This window comes from Erpetoichthys calabaricus, chromosome 2 (genome assembly GCF_900747795.2).
Source record: "Erpetoichthys calabaricus chromosome 2, fErpCal1.3, whole genome shotgun sequence".
NCBI lineage: Eukaryota > Metazoa > Chordata > Cladistia > Polypteriformes > Polypteridae > Erpetoichthys > Erpetoichthys calabaricus.
In genome coordinates, this window is record NC_041395.2 from 139,051,961 (window position 1) to 139,072,927 (window position 20,967).

A 20,967-nucleotide genomic window follows, 5' to 3' on the forward strand; every position below is an offset into this window, starting at 1 on the left:
TTAATATGGAAAATCAAGCAGATATAGTTAGGTCCATAAATACTTGGACAGAGACAATTTTTTTCTAATTTTGGTTCTGTACATTACCACAATGAATTTTAAATGAAACAACTCCGATGCATTTGAAGTGCAGACTTTCAGCTTTAATTCAATGGGGTAAACAAAACGATTGCATTAAAATGTGTGGCAACTAAAGCATTTTTTTAACACAATCCCTTCATTTCAGGGGCTCAAAAGTAATTGGACAAATTAAATAACTGGAAATAAAATATTCATTTCTAATACTTGGTTGAAAACCCTTTGCTGGCAATGACAGCCTGAAGTCTTGAACTCATGGACATCACCAGATGCTGGGTTTCCTCCTTTTTAATGCTCTGCCAGGCCTTTACTGCAGCGGCTTTCAGTTGCTGTTTGTTTGTGGGCCTTTCTGGCCGAAGTTTAGTCTTCAACAAGTGAACTGCATGCTCAATTGGGTTAAGATTAGATGACTGACTTGGCCATTCAAGAATTTTCCACTTCTTTGCTTTAATAAACTCCTGGGTTGCTTTGGCTGTATATTTTGGGTCATTGTCCATCTGTATCATGAAACGCCACCCAATCAATTTGACTGCATTTAGCTGGATTTGAGCAGACAGTATGTCTCTGAACACCTCAGAATTCATTTGGCTGCTTCTGTTCTGTGTCACATCATCAATAAACACTAGTGTCCCAGTGCCACTGGCAGCCATGCACACCCAAGCCATCACACTGCCTCCACCGTGTTTTACAGATGATGTGGTATGAGCTGTTCCACACCTTCTGGTAGAGGTTGATCTTGGTTTCATCTGTCCAAAGAATGTTTTTTCAGAACTGTGCTGGCTTTTTTAGATGTTCTTTAGCAAAGTCCAATCTAGTCTTTCTATTCTTGAGGCTTATGAGTAGCTTGCACCTTGCAGTGCACCCTCTGTATTTACTTTCATGCCGTCTTCTCTTTATGGTAGACTTGGATATCGATATGCCTAGCCCCTGGAGAGTGTTGTTCACTTGGTTGGCTGTTGTGAAGGGGTTTCTCTTCACCATGGAAATGATTCTGCAATCATCCACCGCTGTTGTCTTCCGTGGACATCCAGGTCTTTTTGCGTTGCTGAGTTCACCAGTGCTTGCTTTCTTTCTCAGGATGTACCAAACTATAGATTTTGCCACTCGTAATATTGTAGCAATTTCTCGGATGGGTTTTTTCTGTTTTCACAGATAAGGATGGCTTCTTTCACCTGCATGGAGAGCTCCTTTGCCTGTTCACAGCAAAATCTTCCACATGCAAACACCATACCTCAAATCAACACTAGGCCTTTTATCTGCTTAATTGATAATGACATAACGACGGACTTGCCCACACCTGGCCATGAAATAGCCTTTGAGTCAATTGTCCAATTACTTTTGAGCCCCTGAAATGAAGGGATTGTGTTAAAAAAATGATTTAGTTGCCTCACATTTTTATGCAATCGTTTTGTTCACTCCACTGAATTAAAGCTGAAAGTCTGCACTTCAACTGCATCTGAGTTGTTTCATTTAAAATTCACTGTGGTAATGTACAGAACCAAAATGGGAAAAAAGTTGACTCTGTCCAAATATTTATGGACCTAACTATCTGACCCCCAACCCCAAAATAAAACTTTGTAATTTTACCAAACAACAAACAGCTATCAGTGTGGACCCCCATTCTTGCATCTCTTAAGGTCTTTTCACTTTGGTAATGTGGGTTTTCCCTCTCTTCCTTTTATCTCAAATGGAAATGTTCTTATTTTTCTTTGACAATAATGTGAAAGCTCCAAAAATATTCTGCTTCTTTGAGTTGTTTGAATCAAACTGAACTTATAAAATTTCCAAGATGGCATCTACTTGCTTGTAAGGGAACACATTGTTTATTGTTTTCAGCTTTAGTATGAAACGTGCAAGCCAAAATGGAACCATTTTCAAAAAATGAAGATGACCAAGATCTGAATTGCAAAACTGTTGTTCATTTATGAATGAACTCATTTTAATTCTTCCAAAATATACATAGCTCTTATTTAGCAGTATGTTTCTAAAAAAAATAATGAACATTTTAAGCAAAGGAATACAGTTTTAACAAAGAGTACACTGTAAAATTAAGTTTTAATAAAAACAACAAATGTTTGTGCATGAAAGCAGTAATTATGCTCTGAAAACAGATTTAAAAGGCATCAATTAATAAAGTATTTTAAAATTAAGTAGCCTCAGAATTATGATATCACCATGTTACTTGATGCACACATAGTTGATGAGTATCAATGTTTATTTAAAAAACACCAATAAATAAAAACTTTCAAATCAGCTCCTCAATCTTCAAGATGTGTGTACATAATGTGTTCTATAACACAAACAGTAAGCTGACCCTGAAGCTGATACAAAATATGTAATAGTCAAAATACATACAGTAAGCTGTTAAATTCAAATAAATCAAATTAAAAATTAAATCAAAACTTTTCAAAGAAAATCAACCTTATCACATTTTTAAATTATGACCTAAATGCAATTTTTCTCCTTCTTCAACAACAGGGTGTGTGTTCCCTGAGAAACATTTCAAGCAAGAATGTTAAATATTTTTACATTTTTATACTTCATATTTAACTTTTTATACTTAAAATACAAAAAAAAAAAACATGTTGCATAAAATGTTTTGAATAGTTTCAAATGTTTTTTTTTTTTGCAGATTATAAAAATGTCTAACCAGACAATGAAAACCTATGGACCACTTATTTATATTAGTCACAAACTGGACAATAAAGCACAAGTGTTTACATGTAAACAAGTTACAACAGTTTATAGCTTGTGTAATGATTCAAACAGCAGCACTTTAAAACATACCGTCTTAGCAATGTTCTGGGCAGCCCGGATCCGTCTCAATTTCAAATATCCTGGGTTTTTAGTTACTGCCTCCCCAAGCTATACATCAGAATTAAAATGCAAATTAGTCATTAATTTTCACTAAAACTAATCTGAGTACCAAAAAGCAAGATTTAAGCACAGACAAATCACATCAAATGAATGAATGAGACACTGTTTCTACTACTCTAACTACAACTGCAATGAGGGGTGTGTATGTACTTTAATTCACTTTGAGAAAATAAACCTATTGCACTATATATATATATATATATATATATATATATATATATATATATATATATATATATTTTAAGCATTTTGTTTACAAACTGCAAGTGATAATTTGAACCTGAGCTAACAAGTAAGGAAATAAACACTGCTAAAATTACACTATACAGTATACTATTTGCATTTTTTTTTTTAAACTACTCATGTATTTTGATTTTGGATTCAGGTTTATTGCTGTGTGTGTGCTATAGTGGTGCAGCATTGTGAGTTTGAATCCATGATTAGTTGAGTTATATCTGGAGTCTGCACAACTCCGTTTGTATATCTATTTTCTTCCAAAAGAATGCATGTGGATTCTGAATTTGCCCCATATTAGTATGCACATCAGTAGACCCATGACAGATCAACATTCCTCTAGAGCTGGTCTCTGCCTTGCACCCAATACTGTCAGCACTGGCTACAAACTTCTGCAACCCAGATTTGAAATAGGTGGGTTTGCAGTTTTCTGTTGTACTCCTATATAAATATAACCTGAATACTATTATAAATGTTATGAGATACAAATATCTTAAAAGCTTCCCTACATAGGATTTAGTTAATAGCAAATGGTTTGAGTTAGTTATGCTTCCTTGCTTTTTTTTTTTTTTTTCAGTAGGAAATTTAAAGAATGGACACATATCCAGATTCTTTTACAATGCATTTACATGCATAAATGATTTTGAACTAATATGATCATGCGTGTAGTACAGTAGTACACTGTTATAGTTTAGTATTTCTGAATTTACTTATAAACCTTTACCCATTGTCAGGTTTCTTTAAGACAGTAAACATTTGTATTTGTTTTTTTTTTTTTTGTTTAACATTATTTTTTACTCTGCTTTTGAAATAAAACCACATTTTTCCTATACAATTCATGCTTTTTTCCTATTCTACTCTTATGAAATACAAGGAAAGAAAGTGTCATATATGTTAATAGTTTTGGAAGTGTGGCTAAGAATGCAAGCAACAAGATGTCGTAGACCCTAGCACTGTAGGAAAGGATAGGTAAATTCATTTCTACGCCTTATATATGGCTGACAGAATTACTTATCAAACTGCAGGACTGCTTGGGTAAGGTGCTCCAACACTAGGAAGCAGAAAACACCACTCATATTTCAGAATTGTTCTGAACACAATTATAAAAAAAATATTTTCAACAATAATATTTTTGTTATATATTTTTATATTTTTGTGGCTCAGGCAAGGAATAATTCTACAGTCAATCCAAGCCCAGTTTAACTTTTTACAAGATTTTTTTAAACTACTTAGGAACTTAAATATGTTTATTAGCTCAATGAAGACCAATGCTGATCCTTCCCAAAGCATGTAGAACTTACTCAGCAAGCTTAGAAAATGGAAGTTGTATATTCCCTTAATCAACTACCTGAAACTGAATGACAATGTAACTAAATTTTTTTAAACAATTATAAACCATACTCTATATTGAACATACAGTAACATATCTGGAAAGGTCTTATCTAGAAAATCAATCATCGGTATCTATTCAACAAACAAAAAGGCTGAAATACCATTCTGGCAGCTTCTGCTTCTCCTTCAGCTTGGATGATTTTCTGTTTCTGGTCCTGTTTTGCCTTCTCCACATAAAACTGAGCTCTCTGTGCCTCCTGTTGAGCTTAAGTTGCAATGAAAGGAAAAAAAGCAACAGCCCAACTAATGTAAATAAAAACAAAATGTTCACTGTAGATACCACCAAGATTTTTTTTTTTTGTTTTTAACCGGGATCACTAATGACCATTCATGATAACACTTAAACATGCATTACTTTAGGTTAAGAAGCAACATGAGATCTTCATATATTTCATCATATAACTGAAGAAAACAAGGCTTCCTCAGGTGTTTAATAAATTTTGCTTTTGTACCATTTAAAAATACTATACAACCCTAAATTATAGTGCCTTTTTATGTGTTTAAATCAATTTTGCAACACTGCAACTCTCTGTAGACACTGTCCTTTGGTAGTTTTATATGGTTATACTTTTCATACAGAGAAAAGTATTCCTTGAGCTGGACTTGGAAGCACTTACCAACTTGTTTAGCTTCAACAGCTGCTGTGTACTCCTTGCTGAAGCTAAGCTCTGTGATTGCCACATCATCAAGGATAATGTTGAAGTCTTTGGCCCTCTCAAATAATTCGCGGCGTATCAGCAAAGATACCTAAAAGAAAAATGTAAAACGTTAAAACTAATGTACTGTTATTGTTTAAATTTTACTTAAACTGATTACAGTAATTAGGAGATCTAAAAATGACTAAATGTACACGAGTTCCAAAAATTATTTATACATTTAAATAAAAAATTCATTTTAATTCTGAAATAACACAAGTATTACAGATTCAGCTTGTCTTGTGTGCAATGAATTTCTGTTTTCTACATAACCTTTAAAATTATATATACAGTGATCCCTCGCTATATCGCGCTTCGCCTTTCGCGGCTTCACTCTATCGCGGATTTTATATGTAAGCATATTTAAATATATATAGCGGATTTTTTGCTGGTTCGCGGATTTCTGAGGACAATGGGTCTTTTGATTTCTGGTACATGCTTCCTCAGTTGGTTTGCCCAGTTGATTTCATACAAGGGACGCTATTGGCAGATGGCTGAGAAGCTACCCAACTTACTTTTCTCTGTGTCTCTTGCGCTGACTTTCTCTGATCCTGACGTAAGGGGTGTGAGCAGGGGGGCTGTTCGCACACCTAGACGATACGGACGCTCGTCTAAAAATGCTGACAGATTATCTTCACGTTGCTACCTTCTGTGTGCAGCTGCTTAGTGAAGCAACATGCTGCACGGTGCTTCACATACTTAAAAGCTCAAAGGGCACGTATTGATTTTTCACTCTTTGTTTTTATCTGTCTCTCTCTCTCTCTCTCTCCCTGCTCCTGACGGAGGGGGTGTGAGCTGCCGCCTTCAACAGCTTTGTGCCACGGTGCTTCGCATACTTAAGCCAAACAGCCCTATTGATTTGTTTGCTTTGCTCTCTGTTTCTGACAGCCTGTGCTCCTGACACGCACTCCTTTGAAGAGGAAGATATGTTTGCATTCTTTTAATTGTGAGACAGAACTGTCATCTCTGTCTTGTCATGGAGCACAGTTTAAACTTTTGAAAAAGAGACAAATGTTTGTTTGCAGTGTTTGAATAACGTTCCTGTCTCTCTACAACCTCCTGTGTTTCTGCGCAAATCTGTGACCCAAGCATGACAATATAAAAATAACCATATAAACATATGGTTTCTACTTCGCGGATTTTCTTATTTCGCGGGTGGCTCTGGAACGCAACCCCCGCGATGGAGGAGGGATTACTGTATCTATACACAGTATCTCTCTCTCTTTCTATATATTTTATAAAAAATTTTAGGCAGGTGTGAAAAAATGCTGTAAACAAAGAATGCTTTCAAAAATGGAAGTGTTAATCATTTATTTTCAATCAATCAACAAAATGCAGTGAATGAACAAAAGAGAAATCTAAATCAAATCAATATTTGATGTGACCACCCTTTGCCTTCAAAACAGCATCAATTCTTCTAGGTACACTTGCACACAGTTTTTGAAGGAACTCGGCTGGTAGGTTGTTCCAAACATCTTGGAGAACTAACCACAGATCTTCTGTTGATGTAGGCTTCCTCACATCCTTGTGTCTCTTCATGTAATCCCAGACACACTCGATGATGTTGAGATCAGGGCTCTGTGGGGGCCATACCATCACTTCCAGGACTTCTTGTTCTTCTTTATGCTGAAGTTAGTTAGCTCTTAATGACTTTGGATGTATGTTTGGGGTCGTTGTCCTGCTGCAGAATAAATTTGGGGCAAATCATACGCCTCCCTGATGGTATTGCATGATGGATAAGTATCTGCCTGTATTTCTCAGCATTGAGAACACCATTAATCCTGACCAAATCTCCAACTCCATTTGCAGAAATGCAGCCCCAAACGTTCAAGGAACCTCCACCATGCTTCACTGTAGCCTGCAGACACTCATTATTGTACCACTCTCCAGCCCTTCGACGAACAAACTGCCTTCTGCTACAACCAAATATTTCAAATTTTGACTCATCAGTCCAGAGCACCTGCTGCCATTTTTCTGCACCCCAGTTCCTATGTTTTTGTGCATACTTCGAGTCGCTTGGCCTTGTTTCCATGTCGGAGGTATGACTTTTTGGCTGCAACTCTTCCAGACTTCGCTGGACAGTAGATGGGTGTACCTGGGTCCCACTGGTTTCTGCCAGTTCTGAGCTGATGGCACTGCTGGACATCTTCCGATTTCGAAGGGTAGTAAGCTTGATGTGTCTTTCATCTGCTGCGCTAAGTTTCCTTGGCCAACCACTGTGTCTACGATCCTCAACGTTGCCCGTTTCTTTGTGCTTCTTCAAAAGAGCTTGAACAGCACATCTTGAAACCCCAGTCTGCTTTGAAATCTTTGTCTGGGAGAGACCTTGCTGATGCAGTATAACTACCTTGTCTTGTTGCTGTGCTCAATCTTGCCATGACATGAAACTGTCTTCCACAACCTCACCTTGGAAGCAGAGTTTGGCTGTTCCTCACCCAGTTTTAAGCCTCCTACACAGCTGTTTCTGTTTCAGTTAATGACTGTGTTTCAACCTATGTGTGACATTGATTATCATTAGCACCTGTTTGGTATAACTGGTTGATCATACACCTGACTATAATCCTACAAAATCCCTGACTTTGTGTAAGTGTACCTATAAGAATTGATGCTGGTTTGAAGACAAAAGGTAGTAACACCAAATATTGATTTGATTTAGATTTTTCTTTTGTTCGCTCACTTTGCATTTTGTAAATTGATAACAGTAAACAATCATTATATTTCTGAAAGCATTCTTTGTTTACAGCATTTTTTCACACATGCCTAAAACTTTTGCACAGTACGTGTATATATTATATATATAGTACACACACACAAATATATTATATATATATATATATTATATATATATATATATATATATACATACATACACATACACTAGGGGGCTTTGCCCCCTGCTCGTTTTGCTCGCCAACCCCCATGTTTGGTTTTCCAGATACACACTTTTAACATTTTTTTTTTTCTTTGAATTATTGCTCTTTCATTAGTTTCACTTTTATTTCAGAACTTCTTTAAAAACAATATTTGGAATCTTTACAGTCCCAACATGCTGAATCTTTTAAATGAGGTCCGTGAGACATGTGTTTAATGACTTGTGCCATAATTCAGGATAGGTTTCTTTGTTTGGAATTAAAGCACAGACAAAACGATCTACATCATCAGCAGTTAATCATTTTTTTTGCAAAGTAACCAATAAATGCATGTTAGGTAAACCCCGTTTTTGAAATTCTCTGACTTAAACTTCAAAGCCTTACAATATTTACATACTTCAGACATATCACCTATGTCCATATATTCGATCTCTATTCACCTTTTCATTATTTCTCCGAGTAATAATTTCTCTTTGTTTGTGCTAATGCGATGTTTACTTTCCTTGTTTTGACACTTTCGTTTTTTTTCTGCTTTCATATTCTGCATCTTGCTCTGCATGTGTTTCGCACCTAAGTTTTTTTTTTTGAGTCTTTTGAATTCCACTGTTTTCATTATCTCTAACCTGCTCTGCATGTGTTTGGCCCCCTTGTTTTTAACCTCTTTATGACGTTTTACTTTGTTTTCTACTCTTTGTCTTCTATTTCTGACATCGCTTTGTCCTGCCATTTTTTCTTTTTTTTTTTTTTTAAATTTTATTAATTTTATTGTAATCATTCATGCAAATCAATCAATTTTTACAAAAAACAGAATTGAAAAACAAGTCGACCCCCACCCCTGAGAGAGAGAGCATGGCCAAAGGGGTAAAGCTTAAGGCTTGTAAACATACCTAAATTGATGAGTTTAATAGGCCATTAGAGATGAATGGAGAGGAAAAAAGAAATGCAGAGATAATTACTTCCTCGGTGTTTTAAGAGCTTATTCTAAAATTTTATTGATTATATCCTGCCAGGTTTCAAAAAAATTCTGTACAGATCCTCTAACTGAATATTTGATTTTTTCCAATTTCAAATAGTATAAAACATCGGTTACTCACTGACTTAAAAGAGGAGAGTTAGGATTCTTCCAGTTTAGCAAAATAAGTCTGCGTGCCAAAAATGTAATGAGTGCAATCACAGTTTGTTTGTCCTTCTCCAATTTAAACCCATATGGAAGAACACTAAACACAGCTGTTAATGGGTTAGGAGGGATTGTGACAACCAGGCTGTCTGAGAGGCACTTAAAAATTTCGGTCCAAAATGATGTTAATTTGGCGCAGGCCCAAAACATGTGACCCAGTGAGGCTGGGACTTGACTGCAGCGTTTGCAGGTTGGATCTTGCCCTGGAAACATTTTGGACAGTTTTAGGCAAGACAGATGTGCTCGATATATAATTTTGAGTTGAATAATTGCATGCTTTGCGCATATGGAGCTTGAGTGAATTCTCTGCATTGCTACTTTCCACTCCCTTTCTGATATATTGATCAAGAGATCTTTTTCCCATTGTCCTCTTGGATCTTTGAAAGGGAGGGACTGTAAAATAATTTTATATTTTTTCAATTACACCTGGTCCGTGATGATTAGTTTCCCTTTTTCATGTCATAATTTCCTTTTGTTCGTGCTAATGCGATCTTTACTATCGTTGTTTGATATTGTAGCGACCTCCGCGTCCGGCTCGAAAAGAGAATTAAAAAAAACAAAACAAAAAAAAAGACATATTAAAGTCTCACAAAAGTTTTACTTGAACAATCAAGAAAAAGACCGCCGACTTTGTAACCCCAAACACAACTTTCTAGCACCCTCTTCAACCCCCTCCTCCCGTCCCGGGAACCAACAGACCCCCCCCCCCCCTTACCGCATCAATCAATACCCCGCTGTCAGTTTTCCGTGGTGTACTCCGCCCTCCCTCAATTTTACCTAACAGCCACTCCAAAAAAAAAAAAAAACCTGGAAGGGACGCTACAACACTTTTGAATTTTCCTGCTTTCATATTCTTTTCCTTTCTCTGCATTTATATCGCGCCATCATTTTTTTTTTGAGCCTTTCAAATTCCACTGCTTTCATAATCTCTAACAACGTTTTTGAAGGTCTTTATGAAGTTATACTTTGTCTTTTAATTCTGAGCCTGATTGGATGTGCTTTTTTTCCAATTCCACTTGTTCCGGACTGATTATTACTTTCCTTATTTTCTGAATTTGCACCTAGATTATTCTTTTTATTTTTTGCATTTTTTTCCTCTCCAATGCTTTTGAGTCTCTTTTCTCTGCACTGCTCTTTCTTCTTCGCTTAGTTGTCGATGTTTTATCTATAATGTATTGTCCTTATACACTTTATATGCGCTGAGAGCCCTGGATCTGTGTGTGTTCAAAGCCTTAACATGACTGAGTGTTTTGCTGCCCGTGGTCTTATTTGATATTGGTTGTAACTAGGGCGTGTCTTGCAAGAATCTCATGTTCTACATCCCCGCGAGACAGTCCTGGGTCAATCTCTTGGCACAAAGTCTCATGTTTAAGGTCCCCGCGAGACGCTCTGTGGCCAATCTCTTTCGTCTTGCGGGTCTTTTAAGTGTCTTCCGTGATCTTCACGTGAAGTTCACGTCTCATCTCCCTAGTCATTCTCTCCCGGGATTTTTCTTTTTAATATAAACTTATACTTTCCTGTTCAACATTTTTTTAACAAAATAATACAATACTTTTACTATGGTGCAACAAGGGAGACAAATGAAAATTATTTAAGGTATCCTAAATTTAGGTATAAGGTTAAATTACATATACAAGATAAAAACAGTACTAGAAATCTTGCTGACTTACAGTTAGTGTAACAGGATTTTAATGTTTCTGTGTGTCAGTAGTAGCAAGATTTTAGGATTATAAAAAAAACCCAAAATACCAACTGTGGACAGGATTACTTTCTTAAAAACGAGCAAGTAACTAGCTAGGTAGAACTTCTGTGTATTCATTAGTACTTAAATGGCTGGCAAGCACATTAGTCAGTAAGTTGCACTAATATTTGTAATATAATGTAATGACTAATTTTCAAATCAAAGGTTAAAAAAGGTGGTGAATTAAGCAGCCAATAGGCAACTATTATTATTAGGTATGACTATATAAACACAAATTATTATTATTGTCAATATTTGTTATGAATAACTCTTCTACCAGAGTTTGTTAATGACAAAAATACCCAAATCATGAGTGAAGGAGAAGAGAGAAAAACACACTGACAAAATTAGAGTTAAGACATTACTTTGAATTCATTGTACAATAGAAGAGGCAAAACTATAAGGTATACAACCAACTGAGTTGATTTCAACAAAATGATTTGGACTTTAGTACTGAATGCAGTTTTCTCAATTATCAATTATTGTACACGATTGTGGGGAGAAGAAAAATAATTCTGTATCAGGCAGAATACAGGAGCATACCCAGAATGGGAGCTGCAGTTAACTGCAGGACAGGATTAAATACAAGATGCCACAGACATGTACTCAGGATCTGAATGACAAGGACTAAAAGACAGATTTATAAATCCTGGTATATTAAAGGGTGAATCAAAGTCTATACATGACAGGGAGGCAGTTTCTTCTTCCTTTTTTTCATTTTACTTTTCAGTTAAGTGAAAAAACTATGACTGATAGCAAAAAGATCCTAAATTAATGAATCTGATTGTTCACTTACTTTTGTTTGCTACCCCTTTGTAACCGTATTTGATTTATATTATTCCTACCAAAATGATTTTATGCACACTGCCCTAAAACACAAAATTAAAATCACTTTGTCAAAAATGTGCTTACAACTATGCAGTTAACTTAAAAGGAACTCAAAAGATTAATGGAAATTGTTTTAACTACGTGTTGATTGTTGCAAGCTACACAGATATCAACAGACAGGCACTAAATTGGGTTTGAACACATTTATAAAAAACTGAGCAGAATGTTAAGTAATTAAATGACAGTAAAATAAAGTCTGAAGCATTTCTGGAACTTTCTAAGCATCTAGTTGGTCTCATATCACTGCGAAACAGTCTTAGTAGGGACATGAAAAAAATTATCCAAAAAATTAGTGAAATGATGCAGACAGACAGACTATTAATAATTAACTGAAGTAAAAAAAGTCAAGTCCAAAGCCAAGATCAGGTCAAATTACACATCACTCTGGACAATATTCTTAAAGTATGCACGCTCACTTATTTACATAATTTGCATACAATTACATATACAAATACATTACCTATACATCATCAATACACCAAAATACACAAAAATAAAGTCATATTTTCCATTTCCTTTAGCATGCAAAGATTTACACATTATGAGATAGAACATGTTTTACATTTAAATGTGTTTACAATTTAACCACCAATCTTTAGTATCCAGGGAAAATGAATTTATAAAATCTATACAGCATAAAGACTTTCACCTTGTATACCAGATCAACCAGGATATCCTCTGCTTCTAAGTCACATAAATTAGGTATTCAATTTTAAACCAGTATATTTAAGTTACTATATGTAAAAACATTACTTAAGCAAACATACACAGTACCTGTGCTCTCTGTGTGATGAGCTGGGATGCATTAAACTTGGCAACCACACTCTTGAGAACTTCATTTACAATAGAAGGCAAGACTCGTTCATCGTAGTCTTTCCCTAATTGCTGGTAAAGAGTTGGTAGATTTGTAGCAACAGGTCTGGACAAAACACGAAGGGCTATATTCACCATTTGGAGATCTAGGGCAGAAATGTTAAAACACAACAAATCTGGTTACATTTTTACATTCACAGTTCGTACTTTCAGTTTTACACTGCTGCACCATTTGCACACTGAAGAACTATAAAAACAACAAACCTTTGAGCAACTTATTGGTTTTATACCTCACAAACATACTCCCACCCACCAAAACCTAGGCTTGCACGGATGACCAATATAGTACCACATTTGTAATAAAAGTGGAAGTCACTGGAGGGTGTTCTTTCTGTGCTGAGCAACGCCTTCCTTGTGACCCTCACTTATTGAAATGACATTTGCTTGGAAACTCTTTTTCTCATCTCCTAGCCAATTCATTAAGGCCAAATATAGAAATTACAATTAAAATGGTTAAAAAAATAATAATGTTCAATTTCATACTGTAATGCATACAGTTTGTACTTTATATTTATTAAAATCACAGCACTGCTGCACCAGTTGCACACTGAGGAACTGTAAGAACACCACAAACATCTGAGCAACCGATTGGTTTTATACTTCACAAATATACCACCCATCTAGTTTTACGTGGATGGCAAGTATAGTACTACATTTGTGATAAAAGTAGAACCTTCCATAGTAAATGCAATATACCATTGGAGGGAGTTCTTTCTATGCTATGTGGTATCTTCCTTGTTACATTCACTTAGTTGAGATAATATTGGTGAACTACAGTAGGACTATATTCTTTTGCTTGAAAAAGACTGAACTCTTTCATATCTCCTAGCCAATTCATTTTGTCCAAATATAAAAATTACAATTATAATAGTTAAATAACATTCTTCAATTTAATACTGCAGTTCATACTGAGAAATGTACCTACAGGTACACGTCTAAATGAATTATGTTTACACTCTGCACTTAGAAGTAATAATTCAAAAACAATACTGAACTTATTTTACTCAAAGTAAACAATAATATGAAGAATTCAAATTAAAAAGCAATTCTTTACATTGTATCAAGATTTTTCAGTTATGTTAAAATAACTGATTTCAATTCATCTTGTACATTTATTTAACCATCTTGTGATTAAATTAATTTGATAGTATGGGCTCACAGATGTATAGCCAAAAAGATAGACAAGTTATCAAACTATTAATACACCTCCAACTAGAGGTACAAAACAATATCACCAATATACTGCACACTGTTTCATTTTTAATTTTACTTTAAACAAATCCTTGTGCAATCTTTATGAAACTGCCTTCACCAGTCAAATACCTGTCACCTATCTGTCAAATACTGCCTTAAGAATAAAATGAACGGGTTTTATAATCTCTAACTTTGCAATGAAATCAGATTTGGTTCAAAAAAGGTTTGATAAAAGTCTGATACTAAACATTGTACAGTTGTGGCCAAAAGTTGTGAAAATTAATATTTGTGTCATTCTCAAAAAGTTTGCTGCATCAGTTTCTATGATGGCAATTTGCATATACTCCAGAGAGTTATGAAGAGTAATCAGATGAATTGCAATTAACTGCAAAGTCCCTCTTTGCCATGGAAATGAACATAAATTCAAAAAACCCATTTCTGCTGCTGTTGTAAAGATGGCTTCAGGGCGCCCAAGAAAGTCCAGCAAGCACCAGGAACGTCTCTTAAAGTTGATTCAGCTGCGGGATCAGGGCACCACCAGTGCAGAGCTTGCTCAGGGATGGCAGCAAGCAGGTGTGGGTGCATCTGCACGCACAGTGAGGCAAAGACTTTTGGAGGATGACCTGGTGTCAAGAAGGGCAGCAAAGAAGCCACTTCTCTCCAAGAAAAACATCAATGACAGACAGATTCTGTAAAAGGTACAGGGAATTGGACAGCTGAGGACTGGGGTAAAGTAAATTTCTGTGATTAATTCCCTTTCCGATTGTTTGAGGCATCCAAAAAAAAAAAGACTGTCTGGTAAAGAAAGACGAGTGCTACCACCAGTCCGGTGTCAGGCCAACAGTAAAGCATCCTGAGACCATTCATGTGTGGGGTTGCTTCTCAGCCAAGGGACTGGGCTCACTCACAATTTTGCCTAAGAACATAGGCATGAATAAAGAATGGTACCAAAATATCCCCCAAGAGCAACTTCTCCCAACCATCCAAGAACAGCTTGGTGATTTACAATGCCTATTCCAGCATGAGGGAGCACCGTGCCACAAGACAAAAGTGATAACTAAGTCTAAGTGGCTTGGGGAAGCAAAACAACGAAGTTTTGGGTCCATGGCCAGGAAACTCCCCAGACCTGAATCCCATTGAGAACTTGTGGTCAATCCTCAAGAGGCTGGTGGACAAACCAAAATCCACAAATTCTGACGAACCCCAAGCATTGATAATGCAAGAATGGGCTGCCATCAGTCATGATTTGGCCCAGAAGTTGATTGACAGCATGCCAGGGCAAAGTTGCAGAGGTCTTGAAAAAGAAGGGCCAACAGTGCAAATATTGACTCTTTGCATAAACGTAACATAATTGTCAATAAAAGCCTTTGAAACTTATGAATGCTTGTAATTATATATACAGTGCATCCAGAAAGTATTCACAGTGCATCACTTTTTCCACATTTTGTTATGTTACAGCCTTATTCCAAAATGGATTAATTTTTTTCCTCAGAATTCTACTAACACCCCATAATGACAACGTGAAAAAAATTTACTTGGTTTTTGCAAATTTATTAAAAATAAAAAAAAAACTGAGAAATCACATGTACATAAGTATTCACAGCCTTTGCTCAATACTTTGTTGATGCACCTTTGGCAGCAATTACAGCCTCAAGTCTTTTTGAATATGATGCCACAAGCTTGGCACACCTATCCTTGGCCAGTTTTGCCCATTCCTCTTTGCAGCACCTCTCAAGCTCCATCAGGTTGGATGGGAAGCGTTGGTGCACAGCCATTTTAAGATCTCTCCAGAGATGTTCAATCGGATTCAAGTCTGGGCTCTGGCTGGGCCACTCAAGAACATTCACTAAGTTGTCCTGAAGCCACTCCTTTGATATCTTGGCTGTGTGCTTAGGGTCGTTGTCCTGCTGAAAGATGAACTGTCACCCCAGTCTGAGGTCAAGAGCACTCTGGAGCAGGTTTTCATCCAGGATGTCTCTGTACATTGCTGCAGTCATCTTTCCCTTTATCCTGACTAGTCTCCCAGTCCCTGCCGCTGAAAAACATCCCCACATCATGATGCTGCCACCACCATGCTTCACAGTAGGGATGGTGCCAGGTTTCCCCCAAATGTGACGCCTGGCATTCACACCAAAGAGTTCAATCTTTGTCTCATCAGACCAGAGAATTTTCTTTCTCATGGTCTGAGAATCCTTCAGGTGCCTTTTGGCAAACTCCAGGCGGGCTGCCATGTGCCTTTTACTAAGGAGTGGCTTCTGTCTGGCCACTCTACCATACAGGCCTGATTGGTGGATTGCTGCAGAGATGGTTGTCCTTCTGGAAGGTTCTCCTCTCTCCACAGAGGACCTCTGGAGCTCTGACAGAGTGACCATCGGGTTATTGGTCACCTCCCTGACTAAGGCCCTTCTCCCCCAATCGCTCAGTTTAGATGGATGGCCAGCTCTAGGAAGAGTCCTGGTGGTTTCGAACTTCTTCCACTTACGGATGATGGAGGCCACTGTGCTCATTGGGACCTTCAAAGCAGCAGAAATTTTTCTGTAACCTTCCCCAGATTTGCGCCTCGAGACAATCCTGTCTCTGAGGTCTACAGACAATTCCTTTGACTTCATGCTTGGTTTGTGCTCTGACATGAACTGTCAACTGTGAGACCTTATATAGACAGATGTGTGCCTTTCCAAATTATGTCCAATCAACTGAATTTACCACAGGTGGACTCCAATTAAGCTGCAGAAACATCTCAAGGATGATCAGGGGAAACAGGATGCACCTGAGCTCAATTTTGAGCTTCATGGCAAAGGCTGTGAATACTTATGTACATGTGCGTTCTCAATTTTTTTATTTTTAATAAATTTGCAAAAATCTCAAGTAAACTTTTTTCACGTTGTCATTATGGAGTGTTGTGTGTAGAATTCTGAGGAAAAAAATGATTTTAATCAATTTTGGAATAAGGCTGTAACATAACAAAATGTGGAAAAAGTGGTGCGCTGTGAATACTTTCCGGATGCACGACGGATGCACCGTACTTCAGTATACCATAGAAACGTCGGACAAAAAGATCTAAAAACACTGAAGCAGCAAACTTTGTGAAAATCAAAATTTGTGTCATGTTCAAAACATTTGGCCACGACTGGGACTTTTTCCACAACATTTCATTTTATGTTAGAAGCATCAGGGGCACAAGGCAGAAACCTATCAGTACCCAAGTCTTCGCAAGGCACATTCAGATACACCAAACCAATTTAGACTCGCCAGTCAACTTAACATACATACCTGAAAGGACCACTGAATAAACCTGAGAAAACAGATTTGATCATGATGTCAATGTTTAATGTTCTTTTTTTGCTCACAATTTTTGTGTTGTGTTGTTACTTAGCATCATATGTATAAACTGAAAGGACAACTAAGAAAAAAAATTTACTTTGAAGGTAAAACTAAACTGTTTGAATGTGTTTTTACAAGCTTGCCAATGACAAATATGCTAAAGGTGATTGTTAAAGTAAATACTGTATATTGAGAGCTAGCTGTGGAAAAACAATGTCCAATTTAATTTATGATTTGAATGAATAAAGTTCATTGTTAATTCTGGCCTGACATTTTCACAAGTATATGTAAAGGTATTGTTTGAACACTGTTTACTAATTACACAATGTTAATGCAAGTTTTACAAAATGTGAATCATCTTAATATCTTAATCATCTTTTTCACAGATGACCTCTTATTTTTCTGAAGTGTAGTCTGATAAAATGTGGAATTCACTATGACTCTATAACAAGCTGCTCAGGCCCACAGGCAGTAAAGCAGTATCAAACAATAATGCTTGTACCACCAAGCTTTACAGCTTTCATGAAGTTCTTTAGGTCAAGTTTTTGGCTTTCTCCAAACATGACAATTCATATTGTGTTCAAACACCTCTACCTTTTGTTTCATCCAACGAGGGAAAACTGTTCCAGTAGTCCTGTTGTTCATCTTGGTGTTGTCCAAGAAACTTTGGTAGTGTACTGTATGTATTCTTTTTGTGACAGGAAAGGCTTCTTTAAGGAAAGCTGTGAATTCTATTTCAGATGGCTGACTTATGTGCTTTGACAATGACAGATACAGATTTGTAACTTTTAGTCAGCTCTTAGGCTAAATTTGATGGGATAACTTGGTCATGACAGATATCCAGTGGTTTAAAATGTTCTGAATTTGAAGATTTTTTGGTCTTGGCAGGATGTAGTCACACTTCTCAACTGTTGAGATCAGACCATGGCACAGGTTTCTGATATGTATATAAAGTAAATCTCTCCAACTTTTTCTCTAATGATGTTCTAATCATTTACACCTGTGTTGGTGCACCCGATTCTAATTTTAAGAATTTGATACAGTGATCGCAGTAGTAATAGTGCTGTCATTTGACAGAACCATCTTTAAGAATATGGAATCCACAGAACAAGCACAGAAAGCAGGTGGGGAGGGAGACTTTGGGACTGTAGTTAATCTTCCCTATTAGAGGCTGGCATGTTAAAATTCTACATTATCTTCTATTAGACCTACAGGCATCACTTTCTGTGGCTATTCATGATTAAACTACCAGAATGACACCAGGCAGAACCTTGATATATGATGCCTTCTACCTAATAAGACTATGAGTACTCATTTCAGACTTGCCAAAAATTAACCTGGACAATCTTCATGAGTTCTGGAGCAAAGGTTAAAAGGACAAATGGGCATAAAGTGGTACTTTGGGACAACACAAAACAAGTCTACTGAAAAGTTAGTACTGAATTATAAACCAAAAAAATCATTCCAACAATTAGGCATGGTGCCGGGAGTGTCAGGGTTTGGGGAAACATTTCTGTATAACAAGCAGGATGACTTGCCATCACTGAAAGAACATTGAAGTCTGCTCTTTCTAAGATCATTTATCAAAAGCAAGTGAGGCCATCTGCTTGTGATCTTAAGCCGATATGCCACAAGAGGATAACCTGAAACAAATATATCTGTTTTACAATTATGAAAGGGCCTAGTGACAGTCTATATAAACCATATGTTCTGGTGGAATTTGAAATGTGAAGTTATTGTTGGAAAATTTATCAAATATCAGTGAGCTGAAGTAGGTCTACGAAAAGAACTGGGCCAAATTTCACACCAGCATCGTGACAAACTAATCATTGACAATAGGGAAAGTCCGAATGTAGAAACTGCTGCTAGTCATAGTATAACTGATCACCAAAGTCCATCCATCCATCTATTATCCATCGCTTATCCGAGGTCGGGTCGCAGGGGCAGCAGCCTAAGCAGGGAAGCCCAGACCTCCCTCTCCCGGCCACCTCCTCCAGCTCCTCTGGGAGGACCCCGAGGTGTTCCAAGGCCAGCCGGGAGATATAATCCCTCCAGCGTGTCCTGGGTCTGCCCTGTGGCCTTCTCCCAGTGTGGCATGCCCGGAACACCCCCCCAGGGAGGCGTCCTGGGGGCATCCTAACGAGATGCCCGAACCACCTCAACCGACTCCTCTCAATGCAGAACAGCAGCGACTCTACTCCGCGTCTCTCCCAGATAACTGAACTCCTCACCCTCTCTCTAAGGGAAAGTCCAGCCACCCTGCGGAGAAAACTCATTTCAGCCACTTGTATCTGCAATCTTACACTTTCAGTCACTACCCAAAGCTCGTGGACATAGGTGAGGGTAGGAACGTAGATCGACTGGTAATTGACAGCCTCACCTTTTGGCCCAGCTCTCTCTTCACCATGACGGACCGTTGCAGAGCCCGCAATACTGCGGATGCTGCACCGATCCGTCTGTCAACCTCCCGCTCCATTCTTCCCTCACTTGTGAACAAGACCCCGAGATACTTAAACTCCTCCACTTGAGGCAGTAATGTGTTCCCAACCTGCAGAGAGCATTCCACCCTTTTCCGGCTGAGAATCATGGCCTCGGATTTAGAGGTGCCGACTCTCATCCCTGCTGCTTCACACTTGGCTGCGAACCACTCCAGTGAGAGCTGGAGGTCACTGTCCGATGAAGCCAACAGAACCATGTCATCCACAAATAGCAGAGACGAGATTCTGAGGTCTCCGAACAAGACCCCCTCCGCTCCTTGGCTGCGCCTAGAAATTCTGTCCATATAACTTATGAACTGAATCGGTGACAAAGGGCAGCCCTGGCGGAGTCCAACCTCAACAGGAAACGAGTCTGACTTATTACCGGCAATGCAGACCAAGCTCCCGCTTCTCCTGTACAGGGACTGAATGGCTCATAACAACAAGCCTTGTACCCCGTACTCTTGGAGCACACCCCACAGGATCATCAAAGTCTAAAGAAAATTAATTTTTTTTACAAACATCACTGGGCATTGTATTAACATAATTAAAACAAGCGAACAATGATTTAAATATGAAGATCCTTTTTCTTTTTGAAGAACCAGGCATTTAAATTGCCCAGCTATAATGCGAGAATTTTTTTTTTTTTTTGAGTCACTTCCTGTGGGCAGCTTGCAAATTCGTCCATGTTCTATGCATGTTTCCCCTTGGGTACAGTTTGAATATGCACAGGTTAATTGGTAGCTCTAAGTTTGGCCCATAATGAGGGAGAGTGTAGTACCCCATCCTGTGCTGGTTCCAGCACTGCACTTGTTGTTGACAATATATATTCCAGAAACTGGATGAAAAAAAAATTTAACCTAGGAAATGTTTACTAAAAAGAGATTAAACATAAATTTTGTTCCTTGCTTTGCGAACCCACAGAGTTGCATGAAACATCCGCAGGCTGTCTTTGAAGAATTGCTGTTGCACACAGAAAACTGTATTATGTTACATTGTAAACAAAATACATGATTTGAGATATTTCTTGTGTGCGCACAAGGTTCTATACTTTCTTAGACAATAAAAGCCAAAACTACTACTAAGCAAATACCTTACTAAATAGGCTATGAAAAAAGACTCTCTTCAAAGAGAGAATTTCCAATATCTT

The 20,967-nt window shown here is 37.5% G+C and overlaps 1 protein-coding gene across 2 annotated transcripts in view; it reads right to left on the reverse strand.

The window, feature by feature from the left end:
- The window catches only part of phb2b (prohibitin 2b), a 46,257-nt gene that overhangs the window by 7,898 nt on the left and 17,392 nt on the right, over positions 1-20,967 (reverse strand). For both annotated transcript variants that reach the window (XM_028794573.2, XM_028794574.2), the window contains exons 5-8: positions 12,727-12,911; positions 5,199-5,328; positions 4,683-4,786; positions 2,866-2,943 (exon numbers count right to left, since the gene is read on the reverse strand). In XM_028794573.2, the coding sequence (XP_028650406.1) occupies positions 2,866-2,943; positions 4,683-4,786; positions 5,199-5,328; positions 12,727-12,911 (497 nt within the window). The remainder of the gene's footprint in view (positions 1-2,865; positions 2,944-4,682; positions 4,787-5,198; positions 5,329-12,726; positions 12,912-20,967) is intronic.